At 43.6% G+C, this 18,447-nt stretch overlaps 1 protein-coding gene across 1 annotated transcript in view; it reads left to right on the forward strand.

The window, feature by feature from the left end:
• Positions 1–6,934: 6,934 nt before the first annotated feature.
• LOC311135578 (unconventional myosin-VIIa-like) overlaps positions 6,935–18,447 on the forward strand; it is a gene marked incomplete at both ends in the record, with an annotated part of 62,942 nt that continues 51,429 nt past the window's right edge. Inside the window, 6 exons of the mRNA XM_084169588.1 lie at positions 6,935–7,045; positions 8,249–8,433; positions 8,612–8,733; positions 10,761–10,903; positions 11,054–11,167; positions 15,327–15,480. Coding sequence (XP_084025714.1) covers positions 6,935–7,045; positions 8,249–8,433; positions 8,612–8,733; positions 10,761–10,903; positions 11,054–11,167; positions 15,327–15,480 — 829 coding nt within the window. The remainder of the gene's footprint in view (positions 7,046–8,248; positions 8,434–8,611; positions 8,734–10,760; positions 10,904–11,053; positions 11,168–15,326; positions 15,481–18,447) is intronic.

Raw genomic sequence — 18,447 nt, forward strand, 5'->3', positions numbered from 1 at the left:
GCTTGGAGTTTGCCAAAAGGCACCTAAAGGACTCAGACCATGAGAAACAAGATTCTCTGGTCTGATGAAACCAAGATTGAACTCTTTGGCCTGAATGCCAAGCGTCACGTCTTGAGGAAATCCTTCACATTCTGTAGAAACTAAAAAGGGTAGAGCCTAGGGAAAGGAGCTAGGTACTGAAATGAACCCAGACCATGCCCCCTGTGCCCACTGTAGATGGCTATGGAGCCAAAATGGCTACCATACATATACATATAAATAAGGCTTGATCCCGAGGCAGCCAAATGAGGGGCTGCCGTTAGGCAGGATATGATTCAGCAATCAATATTAAATGATAGTTTGTATAAGCACCGAGATTAGCCCCAGGAATCTGATTAATCCCTTAAAGGCCTGACCCTCCCCCAACCTCTAGACTTCTTACCCCCTCCTCGTTTCCTCCCCTCCTCCCCTCTTTTCCTCCTGCCCTCGCTCACCTGACTACATGACCAGCTGAGCCACATGGCTAAGGCATGACGCTGCGCTTAACCCAGCTGCTACTGCGACACTAATATAAAGTGTGAAGATGTCCAATGAAATGGTGCCCTGTATGAGGACGATTATTTGCACTGGTATTACACAAGAACAAGATGAGACATTCTTGTATATAAGTACCTGTATAGACTTCTTTAGCGTTTCCCATACCTGTACAGGTCATGGTAATTCCAAGTATATGAATGGTGCCTAATGGCACAGTTGCTTCAATGCAATTTTAGACACACATACTTTATGTATCTTTAATGTAAATGTTTTAATGTATTTTGAAGGGGGGTTGCATTATGAGATACATAGATAGACACCACCCTGGTTTCCTTAACAGCAGCAACTGACACTGGAAATCACATGACCAGAATGCCCAGGGTCCAAAGTTGAAGCGTCTCAGAGTAGGAGTCATGATCTAGGATCAGGGCCCGTATCCACAAAGCATCTCAGAGTAAAAGTGCTGATCTAAGATCAGTTTAGCATTTTATATAATAATGAATAATATCATATGGAAAGATCCTAGATAGGCACTCCTACTCTGAGAAGCTTTATAAATACTGGCCCAAAGCTTCTGTACTGTCTGACAGCCAAATACAGTCATCTCACTCTGTCTCCTTTAATCATGAGCCTTTTGGGTGTTGATGTGTCTCTAGCCTGGTCCCAGATCTGTTTGTACTTGTCATGCCAATCAATGCACATTAGGACCAGGCTAATGTGTCTCTACATTGAATATTAAAGTAAACACTTGCATTCTGCTGACTCTTATTTATTTGTAACTATTTGCATTGACTATATAGTGAAGGACGGGTTTTATATTGTGATTGTTTGAAATGTATCCCTTTGTGGACAATCCACTACATGCAGATTGGCGGTTTTGTTAATTATTTCTTAGTGGGTGCGTCATTCCTTCTTTGTTAACCGTAATAACCACAATTGGAGGAAGTCCGTACTACTAGGGTATTTGAAAGGTTAGTCAGCGTCTTTGTTGTGTGTGTGTGTTAGTCAGGTGACAGGTCAGAGTTATGCTCACTGGGATCAAAGAGAGAGGGGGTCTTTTCATTCAGACTACTAGCTGTAGTCATGGAGATCTGAAATAATAGCTGCCTGATCTGGCTTTCTCAGCCAGAGCCTAATTTCATTAGACAGTTTACTTGTGGATTACAATGATAGTGTATGTTTGTTTGGCGGTGTGTGTGAGATCAGGGAACTGGCTTTCGTTCCGATTCTCTCCCCATCTCCATGACGTGCACTTGTTCACTCTCCCTCATGTATTTAAAGGTCACAGGTGTAAGATATATGGTGGAAACACCCTCGAGCCCATAGTATTTAGCCTACAAACAACTGTAAAAACAATATTTTTTCTTCTGAAAATATGTTTCACAGTGATTTAGTTTTCTCACAGAAACTGAAATTGAGCGAACAGTGTAGAATTTTAGAAACCAGGAAATTGCAGAGCGATTTCCACTAGATAACACAGCCACAAAGTAAGAACAGCTTTCCCATTTTGAAAACAGATGCCACTCCGGAGGGAGAAATCAATAGGCGAATATCACAGCCAATCACAACACTTTTGTGTAAGTAATACTGTGAAACACTATCATTCCACTATTACTGCAGATATATTATGGACATTTTCTGAAATTACAATGCAAAAATTCAAAGAAATCCGATGTGTAGCACCTTTAAACAATAATACATGAAAGGCCATGTGTTATGACATTTTTATCATGGCTGTGACTTGGTCATAGACATGAGGCGAAGCCAAGTGGCGTAGACCACCACAGCCATGATAAAAATATCATAACACATGGACTCGTGTGTATTATTGCTTTTATACAACGGGTTACCAGCATTTAAAAGCAAGATTCTTTCCCAAACCCTCCATATATTTTGGTACAAATCGTGATGCTACCTTCAACCACTGGTTGTCAAGTGCAATTTTAGATGTTCTATGGTCGTTAGTTCTATTTGTATTGACTGCCATGTAAAGCAAAACTACCCATGCGCTGGTTGATCGTTCCAGAACTTTGCAGGTTGCTATAACAAACAAGAATGGTTGCTATGGAGGCTCTTCCCCCTTTGCTAGCTAGCCAACTACACAGCTAACACAATCACGCCAGACTGAAGCTGGAAAGACAGCAAACTAGCTTCATTTCATTTTACCTGTTTTTTTCTATTGACATTTCTTTGTATATATTGTAAAACTGATGCTGATTCATGATTTCGACTGGCTGAGAAAAACTGCCTGCCTGTCTGTCTCGTCCTGACTCCTGATACGTTCATTATTATGGGACACAAAGAATATTGAATGTCAATATTGCAACAATGTTGCACATGTCAGAGTGTGGCGCAATGGTCTAAGGCACTGCATCGCAGTGCTAGCTGTGCCACTAGAGATCCTGGTTCGAATCCAGGCTCTGTCGTAGCCGGCCGCGACCGGGAGACCCATGGGGCGGCGCACAATTGGCCCAGGGTAGGGGAGGGAATGGCCGGCAGGGATGTAGCTCAGTTGGTAGAGCATGGTGTTTGCAACGCCAGGGTTGTGGGTTCGATTCCCACGGGGTCCAGTATGAAAAATAAAAAAATAATGTATTCACTCACTAACTGTAAGTCACTCTGGATAAGAGCGTCTGCTAAAATGTAAATGTATAATGTCTAGATGCTTTTTACAGTGGAGATCAAGTTTATGAATTGCATGGCTGGGCAGATGAGACAGTGGATCTGTAAAAGTAGTAGTAGTAGTGTGTTGCTAGGTAACGATGTAAGTAATGGCACTTTTTATGAATGTGGCCATGTGTATGTTGTCTAGTGTATCATGGGCAGGATAGACTAACAATGGGAATTCCAAACCACCCGTTGTTTGAAATGCTTTTAAATCCCTAATAAGGAGTGAATGAGTGCACATTTAAGAGAAGGGAAGTGAATCGGACCAGAGCACAGGTCAAAACGCCCCTGTGCAATGGATGATCAGTCCTGAAGACATCTGCAGAAGTCATAGCCTGAAATGGCACCCTATTCCCTATTTAGTGCACTACCTCAATGACTATGGCTGTCAGTAATTCACTATATATCGGGAATATGGTGCCATGCCATTTCAGACATAGCCATACTACACATTACTTCCAATGACAACTGCTTTGGGGACATTTTGATTTATGTACAGTAATGTCTTTAATCTTGCAATGTGATGGAGGGTCTGACAACAAGCATATGTGTGTACCCTCGGTCTCCGTGGGCAGAAAGGTTTATCGTTTAATACACATTAATTCCAATTGATTAAAGTGGTATTCCTCTAGGCCCAGACAGTGTGGGGTCTGGTCCACCAGTCACCACAGGACAATAGACTCACCTTCAAGCCATCGGTCCCATGAGAACCACAGTATAGAGAGAACCCCTGTGGTGAATGTTTACCATTAGTAAGACTGTGCCAGAGGTTGGTCTAGTGGTCAACACAACTGCCTATGGACTGCATATGCCCCCCAGCAGTGGTAGTTCAAATCCCCGCTGGGCCAGTTTCTAAGTGTGCATATATGTACTGTAGGTCTGATATGCATGTCTAGAATGACTTTTTTTCTATTCCAGGAGCCTCACATGGTGACTTCTAATGTCCTGGAATTAACCGGAAGCTGAACCATGGTCATTCTGCAACAGGTACAGAGTAGAATACCTTATTTCTCACTCGTTCTCCCTCTCAAACATACACACTCACACTCACACTCACACACACACACACACACACACACACACACCCTGTGGACAACCTTTTTAGGTGAGACTCAATTCACATGCTAAAAGAATAGGGGCTATGGTGTGTTATCAGCTGGCCCACCAGAGGCCACATTAAAACACATTAAAATGCCAGACATAGCATGAGATAACAGGCACCCTCAGTCTCCCATCATTAGTCAGACAGGCTTTGTGGGACTTTAAATATCACTTTATCCAGGTTTTTAAAGGGATAGTTAATCGATAAAAAATTTTGTTTGGTGTGGCTAGTTTGACAAAAATAGAGTGTGGATTGCAGTCACGTCTCGTCCATAGACGGCTTTCAAGATAAGGAAACAAATATTAAAATATGTCAAATCTCTGAACTATCTCTTTAAGGAGTCGGCTACCTCAATGTCAAGAGCCTAGCCATGAATCATGCATCTCATGCCCTCAGCAAGACATTTGTGTTGTCTAGACGGAGGGATAGTGACATGGACGTTTCACCTCAGTTTGGTTTTGCAATGCAATATCTGATGTTTTTTAGTGCTAACAACATCTTTTTCTAGCAAAGCTGGTAACTGGGTTTTGGGGAGTCAAAATCATTCTTATAGCAATGCACATTTGGTTTAATTTACTCAATGAAAAGAAACTCTACTCAATAAGAACATAAACATGTTTTGGTGTAGAGCAAAACTAATATTTTTGACTTATTCTGGAAAATTAATGGTGCTTTCTTTGATTGATTCGGTACTAAATGTGTTGTTGTTGTCCGGTTCATTGGGTCAACATGTGGTTTGGTGGTTTGTGAGAGATGGAATGACAGTGCGGTCAGTGTGTGTCCAGCGTGTTAAAACAAAACAACAGTAAACATGTCATCCCCCACGAATGCCCCCTTGGCCCAATTGAGATATCGCATGTGACTAACACATTTCAGTTCATTACTATAGCTCCCGCCTTGGGACAATCAGGGTAATTTTGTAATTGACGGATCTCTATGGCAAGACACATCATTCACCCAAGTTTAGTTCAAATCAGGCCAGTGCTGTCTGAGGTACGGAGACAGATCCACAGTCCCCCCCTCGATTCCATCGTGGGGGACAATAAAAACAACATGGCAGCTTAACACTAAGATATGACCAAGCCCATTCTCTGATTGGGGCTGATTTCCTAATCTCACCTTGATTGACAGCAGGGATTTACAGTAGGCTGCTCCCCCTAGCCCTCTTATAAGATTTTGTTTATCTGTTTACTTTGCCTCCCAAACATTGGAGTAATCACTGATTTGGCATGGGAGGTTTGTAAAGTGGCATAGGCCTTGCTTTCACCAATCATAATTTAGAGTGATAACAAGTGATGTAGCTCAATTGGTAGAGTATGGCGCTTGTAATGCCAGGGTAGTGGGTTTGATCCCCGGTACCACCCATACCTAAAAATGTATGCACGCATGACTGTAAGTCGCTTTGGATAAAAGTGTCTGCTAAATGGCATATTATATTATAACAAGGAGGGAAGGATGCATTTTCAAAATATTCAAACCTTCTCGAAACAGCTTCACCTCCTCCTAGCAACAAGTGATAAGTTACATCATTTCCTATAAAGTCCGCAGTTGGACGAGGCTAAGCCTACATCAACCTAATTTCCCTTATTGGACGGACTGGCAGACTTCAAATTAGCCAACCTTCTTTATTATTTTATTTTATTTGGATTGATCTTCTAATCTTTACAGATTTGGTTATTTTAGGAAGTGCACAGAAAATAACTTTGATGTAGGAAAAATAATATTGTGTCAGGAGGGATTATGAGGTGCATTAAGTGTGATATTGCTCCACTAATTAACGTGACCTTAGAACAGACTTTTGAGTCTGTTGGCAGAGTGAGATGTTACTAGTAGATTTTATTATATTACTATTGTGTCGCATTGTAATGTAATCACATTCTCATAAAGTCTGTACTTCAGAAAATTTGAACAAAGGTGGTTTGAAATTGACGACAGGTCCATATTCTTGCAAATTTAAAATGCATTTCAAACCACCTTTGGCGTAATGTGCGGCAAAAAAACAACACAAAAATCACATCCTGGACCAGAGCTAGGCCCACCCCTAATGGACAATATATTGAAATCATGTTCGTAACATATTGGAATGGCAAATGTAATGTATTCAACACTGGTTGTGTTTGTGGTTGCGTTCCAGGGGGACTATGTCTGGTTGGACCTTAAGACGGGCCGGGAGTTCGATGTCCCGGTGGGAGCCTTGGTCAAGCTCTGTGACTCGGGACAGATCCAGGTGCTGGACGACGAGGGGAGGGTAAGTCCACACAAAATGAGACATTGACAAGACATTGACAAGACATTACAAGACGGTGACAATACTTTGACAAAACATTGACGCGACGTTGACGAAACAAGACTTTGGCCCTGTTCGAATACTCCTGAAATGCATCTCCCATTCCTCCTTTCCTTTAAGTAATCATTATTACATGACATAATTGAAAGTAATGCCATGGAAAGCTTGCTTACACCAAGAGATGTTATATCATTGATTACTTCAAGGAAGGAAGGATTCAAACAGGGCCTTTACTTAATCTAACAAACCGACATGGACACACAGCAGCCTATGACACCATAGTTCCTCAATGGCTGTGACTGTAACTGTTCCCCCATCAGGAGCACTGGATCTTGCCCCAGAATGCCACCAACATTAAGCCCATGCATCCCACCTCCATCCACGGGGTGGAGGACATGATCCGTCTGGGGGACCTCAACGAGGCCGGGATCCTGCGCAACCTGCTCATCCGCTACAACGAGCGTGTCATCTATGTGAGTCACCCCTGCAACACTGTCTGCTCGCCTTTGGTACCACTACAGGACCATCATTTTATATTGTATGAGTCCTTCAAATAACAAGGAAGTGTGGTTTAGAACGTATTCTATAAAACCTAGTGACCTTGTTTAGTGATGTGTAGCTCATGTTGTTGATGTATGATGGACTGTTATAGGATTTGTCTGTGTGGTTATTTGACTTACTTTCTTATATGGTTATGCTGGCATATTGGTTATGTTTTTCCCCTGGCCACAACCCCCCCACTGGTTCCTTATCTTACCTGCCTGGCTAAGTCTCAATAGTTTGAAACAGTTTCCTCTCCACATGTCCTTTCCTCCAGTATCACTGTTCTGGCAGGACACATGATGGAAACATGTCCAGTCCATTGTGACATATGTGGTACTGGGGGTTAAGGAAGCTGTTATAGAGTATTGAGAGCCAGCCCCTGTGTGTGTGTCCCAGTTGGTCCCTCATCAACTTGTGGCAGTTTATTTTTTATGGTTCTTTCCTCTCACTCTTCCTCTTCATCTCCCTCCCTATTTCTCTGTATAGACAAATTGTGGAGGAAGGGTGAGTACAAACTACAGAAGCAAGCAAAAAAATAAATAATCTGTGAACAAGCAACATGCTAACAAGCTAGCCCATGCTAGCCCATGACATTAATGCTAGCACTTCTGCTACTTTCCTTTTCTTCGCGGTCACTGAATGAATGGCTATAATCTCTGCTAGGCTGAAGGCTGGCCTCTGCTTCAGGCTTAACCTTAGATCCAGTTTGTTAAGTGTGCTTTCACCACCGAAGCGTAAATGTTCAACACACATGAGCCTTTAGGGCCTTTAGAACACACCACAGCTTTGGCCTGGGCTTGGAGGTGCAACAAATCATGGGCTATTATGACTGATTATTATGTCTAGATTATGCACAATAAGGTGATTTTCAGCCTAAATTCAGTTCATGAACTTGAACTTCCAATCATTTTGTAGCTCTAATTTAAATGATCAGTTTTCATCAGGCTTACAACACATAATCTCAGTGATCACAAGCCTAGTGACTACCCTAATCACAGTGAAAGAAAGCGACAAATCTTGGTATCGCTGTTGATAAATCAAGCTATCACTAAATCCTCACAGATGACATTGTTGCCCTGATCTTGGCATGACCCTTGACCATTTCATCTTTTGACTTTGACCTCTGCCTGCAGACTTACACGGGGTCAATTCTGGTGGCAGTAAACCCTTACCAGCTGCTGCCCATCTACACGCCAGACCAGATCCGCCTGTACACCAATAAGAAGATCGGGGAGATGCCACCTCACATCTTTGCCATCGCAGACAACTGCTACTTCAACATGCAGAGGAACAACAAGGACCAGTGCTGCATCATCAGGTTAGTGTATTGTATTGGTGTGTGTGTGTGTGCATTGTGTTTCTCTATTTAAATGTACATGTGTTTGAGTTTCTGTGTGTGTGCGTGTGCGTGTGTGCGCCTGCATGGGTGTCCGCCTGTCTGTCTGCTTGTCTGCATCTGTACAGAAAAATATTGTATCTCCTCCTGTGTTCCTCAGTGGTGAGTCTGGGGCCGGTAAGACAGAGAGCACCAAGTTGATCCTGCAGTTCCTGGCAGCCATCAGTGGACAACACTCCTGGATAGAGCAACAGGTCCTGGAGGCCAACCCCATACTGGAAGGTCAGACTCAACATAGAGATGAGACACTAGAATGGGCTATTAATGACAGCCATCTTGGTCAAATTCCAAACCAGTCTAATTGAGAGAAGAAGAAAAAACAGTCCAAGATTGCTATCTTGTAGTTATGTTTCCTGGATGCCAATGTCCATTCTAGTGTTCTATTGAATTCTATGAGACTAACTACATCCACTCAACACTGATATTTCATAGCTAGGGTGCTTGCTGTCTGTCTCTGCCAAATGTGGTGTTGTGTAGAATGTAGAGAGACACTCACTCCAAGCTGCCTCAGGTGCAGTTTTGGGGTTTGTTTATGATTTTTAACGAGGCTAGAATCACAGAAGCTGTGTAGGTGTCACATCTGCTCCTGCAACGCCCTCTACTGCTCATTCTGTGTCTCCTTGACCTGCCGCCTCTCTCCCTCTCCCTCTCTCTCTCTCTCTGTGTGTGTTTGTGTGATTGTGTGGGCGGAGGCAGGTGTGCTGGAGTCAGAGTAGATCCCCACCAGCTGCAACCTGTTCCATAATCAAGACCTCTACAAATACTCAGTCCTGCCACTTCCACACTGCTAGATTGTAACCCCTGTCAGTCAGTCTACGGTTCTAGCCATGTGTTACTATTCAGATCCTGTTATCCTGTTGTGCCTGTTTTCCTTGCCTGATGCTGTTTTCCTCTCCGCTACAGTTCTGCCCGCTCTGACTCTGGTCTCTGTCTCCAGTCCCACGTCTCGTCATCCTGCTACTCTGTCCTGGATCCCCCACTCTACTACTCCCTGGGTTTCCCCTCCGGACCTGCTTACCCTGTCTCAACCCCCCTCGCTCCAGCCTCAGCCTCCGCACTGGTTTCCAGCAGTTTCCCCTGACCTGCACTCCATCTTCCCCACTGTTTCAATAAATACCTTGGTTACGTCATCCCATCTCCTCGTCTGAGTCTGCTCTTGGGTTCTCCAGTTCCACTCCACTTAACAGTAGGAAAAGCTGAACTTGGAATGCATTCTTCAAAGAGTCCTTGAAAGACAGCTAGACAGATGTATGACTTGCGCGCTTTCCCCTGGAACTAGTACAGGGGTGAAGTAAACAGCTTCCAGACCATGAATCAAATCAAATCAAATCAAATGTATTGGCCACATGCGCCGAATACAACAGGTGCAGACATTACAGTGAAATGCTTACTTACAGCCCTTAACCAACAGTGCATTTATTTTTAACAAAAAAAGTGTTGAGAAAAAAAGAGCAGAAGTAAAATATAATAACAGTAGGGAGGCTATATATACAGGGGGGTACCGGTGCAGAGTCAATGTGCGGGGGCACCGGCTAGTTGAGGTAGTTGAAGTAATATGTACATGTGGGTAGAGTTAAAGTGACTATGCATAAATAATTAACAGAGTAGCAGCAGCGTAAAAGGATGGGGTGGGGGGGGGCAGTGCAAATAGTCCGGGTAGCCATGATTAGCTGTTCAGGAGTCTTATGGCTTGGGGGTAGAAGCTGTTGAGAAGTCTTTTGGACCTAGACTTGGCACTCCGGTACCGCTTGCCGTGCGGTAGCAGAGAGAACAGTCTATGACTAGGGTGGCTGGAGTCTTTGACAATTTTGAGGGCCTTCCTCTGAGTAGTGATCCGACAGTTTGGTGTACAGCTTAAGCCATGCAGGGCATCAATTCACCTTTCTATGACACCTGGTGTGACCCAGAATTAACACGACAACTGGGCCTCTTATCCATGTCTAATGCCTCATTTGCACCTTCTAAAGTTTCCATCTGTGTACTCTACATGTGGACTGGCAAAGGATGCAAAGCCCTATAGTATACATCCTGTCTATCTCTCTCTTAGCTAATGTGACTGACCAGGGTTCCAAACCCGGGTATACTGCATGCCACAATACTGTTAGCCCTGTGAGCTTAAGCCCTAGGCATTCGCTCGGGGTGCCAACACAAGTCTTCAGATCTCAGGCAAGGTTATTTATCACGCGAGAATGGTTCACTGAACTGCATCTATTACGCTAACTCAGAGCTTTATTCTTTAATCTATGCAGCGTTCGGGAATGCTAAGACTATTCGGAATGACAACTCTAGTCGCTTTGGGAAGTACATCGACATCCACTTTAACAAGAGCGGGGCCATCGAGGGGGCCAAGATAGAACAGTACCTTCTGGAGAAGTCCCGAGTCTGCAGACAGGTAAGGGTCCAGGGGGGAGGGGATATACAGGGGCCAGAATAGAACAGTACATAATGGAGACGTCTCAAGTTCGCAGACAGATTCCCATTTGGGCAGTTTCATTAAATGTTGTACCAAATGAACATGATCCTGCTGTTACTCTCCCCCCAGGCTGCAGATGAGAGGAACTACCACATATTCTACTGTATGCTGCGGGGCATGGCCCCAGAGCTGAAGAACAAGCTTGGCCTGGGCCTCGCCACTGACTACTCCTACCTCACCATGGTGAGTAGTGTGTGTGTGTGCGTGCATGCGTGTGCTATGTGCGTGCGTGAGTGTGTGTGCGCGTGAGCACTTGCATCTTTGTGTGTGTGTGTGTGTGTGTGTGTGAAATCAAATTTTAATTGTCACATGCTTTGTATACAACAGGTGTAGACTAACAATGAAATGCTTACTTACGGGCCATTCCCAACAATGCAGACTACAATAAAATGGTATATAATAATAGAAAACAAATTGTAACATGAGTAATAAATACACAATGAGCAATGATAGCTTGGCTATATACATGGGGTACCAGTACCAGGTCGATGTGCAGGGGTACCTGGAAATTGAGGTAGGTACAGTGGGGAAAAAAAGTATTTAGTCAGCCACCAATTGTGCAAGTTCTCCCACTTAAAAAGATGAGAGAGGCCTGTAATTTTCATCATAGGTACACGTCAACTATGACAGACAAATTGAGAAAAAAGAATCCAGAAAATCACATTGTAGGATTTTTAATGTATTTATTTGCAAATTATGGTGGAAAATAAGCATTTGGTCACCTACAAACAAGCAAGATTTCTGGCTCTCACAGACCTGTAACTTCTTCTTTAAGAGGCTCCTCTGTCCTCCACTCGTTACCTGTATTAATGGCACCTGTTTGAACTTGTTATCAGTATAAAAGACACCTGTACATAACCTCAAACAGTCACACTCCAAACTCCACTATGGCCAAGACCAAAGAGCTGTCAAAGGACACCAGAAACAAAATTGTAGACCTGCACCAGGCTGGGAAGATTGAATTTGCAATAGGTAAGCAGCTTGGTTTGAAGAAATCAACTGTGGGAGCAATTATTAGGATATGGAAGACATACAAGACCACTGATAATCTCCCTCGATCTGGGGCTCCACGCAAGATCTCACCCCGTGGGGTCAAAATGATCACAAGAACGGTGAGCAAAAATCCCAGAACCACACGGGGGGACCTAGTGAATGACCTGCAGAGAGCTGGGACCAAAGTAACAAAGCCTACCATCAGTAACACACTACGCCGCCAGGGACTCAAATCCTGCAGTGCCAGACGTGTCCCCCTGCTTAAGCCAGTACATGTCCAGGCCCGTCTGAAGTTTGCTAGAGTGCATTTGGATGATCCAGAAGAGGATTGGGAGAATGTCATATGGTCAGATGAAACCAAAATATAACTTTTTGGTAAAAACTCAACTCGTCGTGTTTGGAGGACAAAGAATGCTGAGTTGCATCCAAAGAACACCATACCTACTGTGAAGCATGGGGGTGGAAACATCATGCTTTGGGGCTGTTTTTCTGCAAAGGGACCAGGATGACTGATCCGTGTAAAGGAAAGAATGAATGGGGCCATGTATCGTGAGATTTTGAGTGAAAACCTCCTTCCATCAGCAAGGGCATTGAAGATGAAACATGGCTGGGTCTTTCAGCATGACAATGATCCCAAACACACTGCCCGGGCAACGAAGGAGTGGCTTCGTAAGAAGTATTTCAAGGTCCTGGAGTGGCCTAGCCAGTCTCCAGATCTCAACCCCATAGAAAATCTTTGGAGGGAGTTGAAAGTCCGTGTTGCCCAGCGACAGTCCCAACACATCACTGCTCTAGAGGAGATCTGCATGGAGGAATGGGCCAAAATACCAGCAACAGTGTGTGAAAACCTTGTGAAGACTTACAGAAAACGTTTGACCTGTGTCATTGCCAACAAAGGGTATATAACAAAGTATTGAGAAACTTTTGTTATTGACCAAATACTTATTTTCCACCATAATTTGCAAATAAATTCATAAAAAATCCTACAATGTGATTTTCTGGATTTCTTTTTCTAATTTTGTCTGTCATAGTTGACGTGTACCTATGATGAAAATTACAGACCTCTCTCATCTTTTTAAGTGGGAGAACTTGCACAATTGGTGGCTGACTAAATACTTTTTTTCCCCACTGTATGTACATATAGGTAGGCGTAAAGCGACTAGGCAACAGGATAGATAATCAACAGTAGCAGCAGCAAATGTGTGCCTGTGTGTATGTGTTGGAGTGTCAGTGTAAGTATGTGTGAGTGTGTGGGTAGAGTCCATTGTGTGCATAGAGCAAAAAAGGTCAATGTAGATAGTCCGGTTAACTATTTAGCAGTCTAATGGCTTGAGGGTAGAAGCTATTCAGGAGCCTTTTGGTCCCAGAATTAGCCCTCAGGTACCGTTTGCCGTGCAGTAGCAGAGAGAACAATCTATGACTTGGGTGGCTGGAGTCTTTGACAATTTTTAGGGCCTTCCTCTGACACCGCCTGGTATAGAGGTCCTGTGTGCACTCCCAGGGTATATTTGTATACACTGTGTGTGTGCACAAGTGTGCGTGCACCTAGAGCTGTGGTGGTCATGGCATTTTGTCAGCCGGTTATTGTCATGCAAAAGATTGCTGGTCTCACGGTAATTGACTGTTAATTAACATAATCATGTTTAGCATCTCCAGGCCTCCACGCGTACAAGCCGCATGCAAGCTGCTGATGCAAGCCTTTGGAACATCTACATTTAAACAAGTCTGATAAATCAATTTAATATACACCATCACAATCAATCCATTATTTATTTTAGGCAGGTCTAAAGGAACATTATGATATGAAGAAAATGTATTTCAGAAGAACAATATGAGTTGGCCTACTGTATGTTATCTGGCTATGCGTCATGCCATAGGCTGTAGACTTGTTCATTTAGCAGACAAGATATGCTTGCTTATAAGTACTGTGTAATTATTTTATATTATATGATTTTATTGTAAGAAGAATATAATTGAACTTAACTGAATAAAATAGAAAGGATATTTTTCTCATTCTGGAGCGAGTGCGCATATGAAGCGGCTATGTTGAGCATAGAAGTGATCATTTGAAACAGGTCCTATATGCTAAATCTAGAGTTATTTGGCAACTTTAGTTGTGAATGATACAAACCTTCAGAATGTCTTAGAAATCAAAACATACACTACCGTTCAAAAGTTTGGGGTCACTTAGAAATGTCCTTGTTTTAGAAAGAAAAGCAATTTTTTTGTCCATAAAAATAACATCAAATTGATCAGAAATACAGTGTAGACATTGTTAATGTTGTAAATGGCTATTGTAGCTGGAAACGGCTGATTTTTAATGGAATATCTACTTAGGCGTACAGAGGCCCATTATCAGCAACCATCAGTCCTGTGTTCCAATGGCACGTTGTGTTTGCTACTCCAAGTTGATCATTTTATAAGGCTAATTGATCATTAGAAAACCCTTTTGCAATTATGTTAGCACAGCTGAAAACTGTTGTGCTGATTAAAGAAGCAATAAAACTGGCCTTCTTGAGACTAGTTGAGTATCTGGAGCATCAGCAATTGTGGGTTCGATTACAGGCTCAAAATGGCCAGAAACAAATAACTTTCTTCTGAAACTCGTCAGTCTATTCTTGTTCTGAGAAATGAAGGATATTCTATGTGAGAAATTGACAAGAAAATGAAGATCTCGTACAACGCTGTGTACTACTCCCTTCACAGAACAATGCAAACTGGCATCTTAAATCAGTTTTAAAAATGTCTGCAATGCGTAGAATGTGGTAGGCTATGTATTGTATAATAACTACACAATCATTATTTTAATTCTGGGGTTTTTTCAGCCTTGGGCTCATACATTATATAGGCCTATGCATAAGCTCTAATATGCGTATGGGGGTTTTGAATTTCATTGTGTTAGGCTTTGAAACAACATCCACAACGACCATGATTTCCACTCAGTTTCAACCTGCTGTTGAACTTCTTTCTTCAAATTGATCATCACAGTGAGGTGAGTTTTAAAAGTACAATACTGTTTTGATGATAATTTTTGATGTGATTTTTGATTGCATTTGCAATGATGTCAAAGTGGTTAGAGGGACTATAGAGCCCTGAATACCAGGCCTTTAGCGACCTGATGGTCGTTAGCGAGTTGGGTACTGCCAAGCATGTCCAGAGTGCATAAGAGGAGATTACGTGACTCAACGGTCATGTGGAATTTTACTGCGGTCATGATGCATGACTGCTGGTGTGGCGGTTAAATGGTCACCGCAACAGTCCTACGTGCATCCTTCCGTCCTTGTGCGTGTGTATAGCTCCCAGCGTATACTGTATGTAAACCTATGCATATGTGTGTGTCCCTCTCCAGGGGAACTGTACAAAGTGTAACAGCCGTGACGACCTGAAGGAGTACTCCAGCATCCTGTTGGCCATGAAGGTGCTGATGTTCACAGAGATAGAGAACTGGGAGATCTCCAAACTACTGGCGGCCATCCTACACATGGGCAACTTGCGCTACGAGGGTGAGCAGAGGTGGCCATTTTGGAAAGAGAGTGTTGACACACAATACAATGACTTTCAACTTGGCACAGGAGCTAGGCAAAGAAGATCAACTGTAGGGGAAAAAGGCTATGTTCATGCACTGTGCTCCCACAAGCATTACATTTACATTTACATCATTTAGCAGACGCTCTTATCCAGAGCGACTTACAAATTGGTGCATTCAACTTATGATAGCAAGTGGGACAACCACTTTTATTTTTTTTATGGGGGGTGGGGGAAGAAGGATTACTTTTATACTATTCCAGGTATTCCTTAAAGAGGTAGGGTTTCAAGTGTCTCCGGAAGGTGGTCAGTGACTCCGCTGTCCTGCCATCGTGGGGGAGCTTATTCTACCATTGGGGTGCCAGAGAAGCGAATAGCTTTGACTGGGCTGAGCAGGAACTGTGCTTCCGTAGATGTAGGGGATCTAGCAGGCCAGAGGTGGATGAACGTAGTGCCCTCGTTTGGGTGTAGGGACTGATCAGAGCCTGAAGGTACGGAGGTGCCGTTCCCCTCACAGCTCCGTAGGCAAGCACCATGGTCTTGTAGTAGATGCGAGCCTCAACTGGAAGCCAGTGGAGTGTGCTGAGGAGCGGGGTGACATGAGAGAACTTGGGAAGGTTGAACACCAGACGGGCTGCAGCGTTCTGGATAAATTGAAGGGGTTTAATGGCACAGGCAGGGAGCCCAGCCAACAGCGAGTTGCAGTAATCCAGACAGGAGATGACAAGTGCCTGGATTAGGACCTGTGCCGCTTTCTGTGAAAGGTAGGGTCGTACTCTGCGAATGTTGTAGAGCATGAACCTGCAGGATCGGGTCACCGCTTTGATGTTAGCGGAGAACGACAGGGTGTTGTCCAGGGTCACGCCAAGGTTCTTTGCACTCTGGGAGGAGGACACAATGGAGTTGTCAACCGTGATGGCGAGATCATGGAGCGGGCAGTCCTTCCCCGGGAGGAAGAGCAGCTCTGTCTTGCCGAGGTTCAGCTTGAGGTGGTGATCCGACATCCACACTGATATGTCTGCCAGACATGCAGATATGCGATTCGCCACCTGGTTATCACACAAAATTACTTGTGTGTCGTCTGCGTAGCAATGATAGGAGAGACCATGTGAGGATATGACAGAGCCAAGTGAATTGGTTTATAGAGAGAATAGGAGAGGGCCTAGAACTGAGCCTTGGGGGACACCAGTGGTGAGAGCACGTGGTGCGGAGACAGATTCTCGCCACGCCACCTGGTAGGAGCGACCTGTCAGGTAGGACGCAATCCAAGAGTGAGCAGCGCCGGAAATGCCCAACTCGGAGAGGGTGGAGAGGAGGATCTGATGGTTCACAGTATCAAAGGCAGCGGATAGGTCTAGAAGGATAAGAGCAGAGGAGAGAGAGTTAGCTTTAGCAGTGCGGAGAGCCTCCGTGACACAGAGAAGAGCAGTCTCAGTTGAATGACCAGTCTTGAAACCTGACTGGTTTGGATCAAGAAGGTAATTCTGAGAGAGATGGCAGGAGAGTTGGCTAGAGACGGCACGCTCAAGAGTTTTGGAGAGAAAAGAAAGAAGGGATACTGGTCTGTAGTTGTTGACATCGGAGGGATCGAGTGTAGGTTTTTTGAGGAGGGGTGCAACTCTCGCTTTCTTGAAGACGGAAGGGACATGGCCAGCGGTCAAGAATGAGTTGATGAGCGAGGTGAGGTAAGGGAGAAGGTCTCCGGAAATGGTCTGGAGAATAGAGGAGGGGATAGGGTCAAGCGGGCAGGTTGTTGGGCGGCCAGCCGTCACAAGTCGCAAGATTTCATCTGGAGAGAGAGGGGAGAAAGAAGTCAAAGTATAGGTTAGGGCAGTGTGAGCAGGACCAGCGGTGTCATTTGACTTAATAAATGAGGATCGGATGTCGTCAACCTTCTTTTCAAAATGGTTGACAAAGTCGTCCACAGAGAGGGATGAGGCAGGGGGGGGAGGAGGGGGATTCAGCAGGGAGGAGAAGGTGGCAAAGGGCTTCCTAGGGTTAGAGGCAGAGGCTTGAAATTTAGAGTGGTAGAAGCACCAAAGTGCGACAAAATATTTTGCTGTGAGACCAGGAGTTTTATTTTGGGAGCACTGTGCAACTATGAAAAAAATCAGGTGATCAATGATCATAGCAATGAATGAATGAATGACAGACCTCTTGCATGTTGTCATCACAAACCTGACGTTTTTAAAGAGACAGTGTAGAATTTTAAATGTAATGCATCTCAATAGGAAAATAGTGCTTTTACACAATGTAGAAATCTAATAAATCCACAAATGACTTAATTGTAATAACTGTAATTTCAATAATAGGTGTTCATACCAACATTTTAACTTTTATAATAAGCTAATGTGTTTATAGTATTACATATTAGGTTCTAGGGCACAACATGTGCTTCAGAAGTAGCTAGAATTCATATAGGCCCAATATAGGCTGTATCACAATGAATTCCAAAAATCTAATTTTCTTGTGCTCATAAATGTAATGTGGTGGTCCTAACCTTTTTAAGTTGGGAGCGCCAGTGCTACCAATAAAAAATGTTGATTTGGAGCCCTGCCCACAAGTGATAAAAAAATATATATTATTAAAAGTGTTATTGATGATTACTTGTTGGAGCAGCAAACAGTGAGGTGAAATTACCGCTGAGGAACCAACACTGGCATGAACACACACTACATAGATCAGGGAAGGGCCTTTGATGGGGTGGGAGCCACAAAAAATCTGAACTCATTGGTCTGCGTACCCACATGTGCATACCCCTCTTGACAGTGGAGAGAAATCTTTTACGTTTTAGAGTAAATTTAGTTCAATTCTACACATTTTGCCATGTGGCGGAGATAAGATTTCGCAATTTTATAACGAATTTCAGGCAATTCTATTAATTTTGCCATGGGGCAGAGAGGAATTTTTACTGTTTTACATCTAATTTCCTGCAATTCTACACA

The sequence above is a fragment of the Coregonus lavaretus genome (assembly GCF_964263955.1).
Source record: "Coregonus lavaretus genome assembly, chromosome: 10".
In the NCBI taxonomy this organism is placed as follows: Eukaryota; Metazoa; Chordata; class Actinopteri; order Salmoniformes; family Salmonidae; genus Coregonus; species Coregonus lavaretus.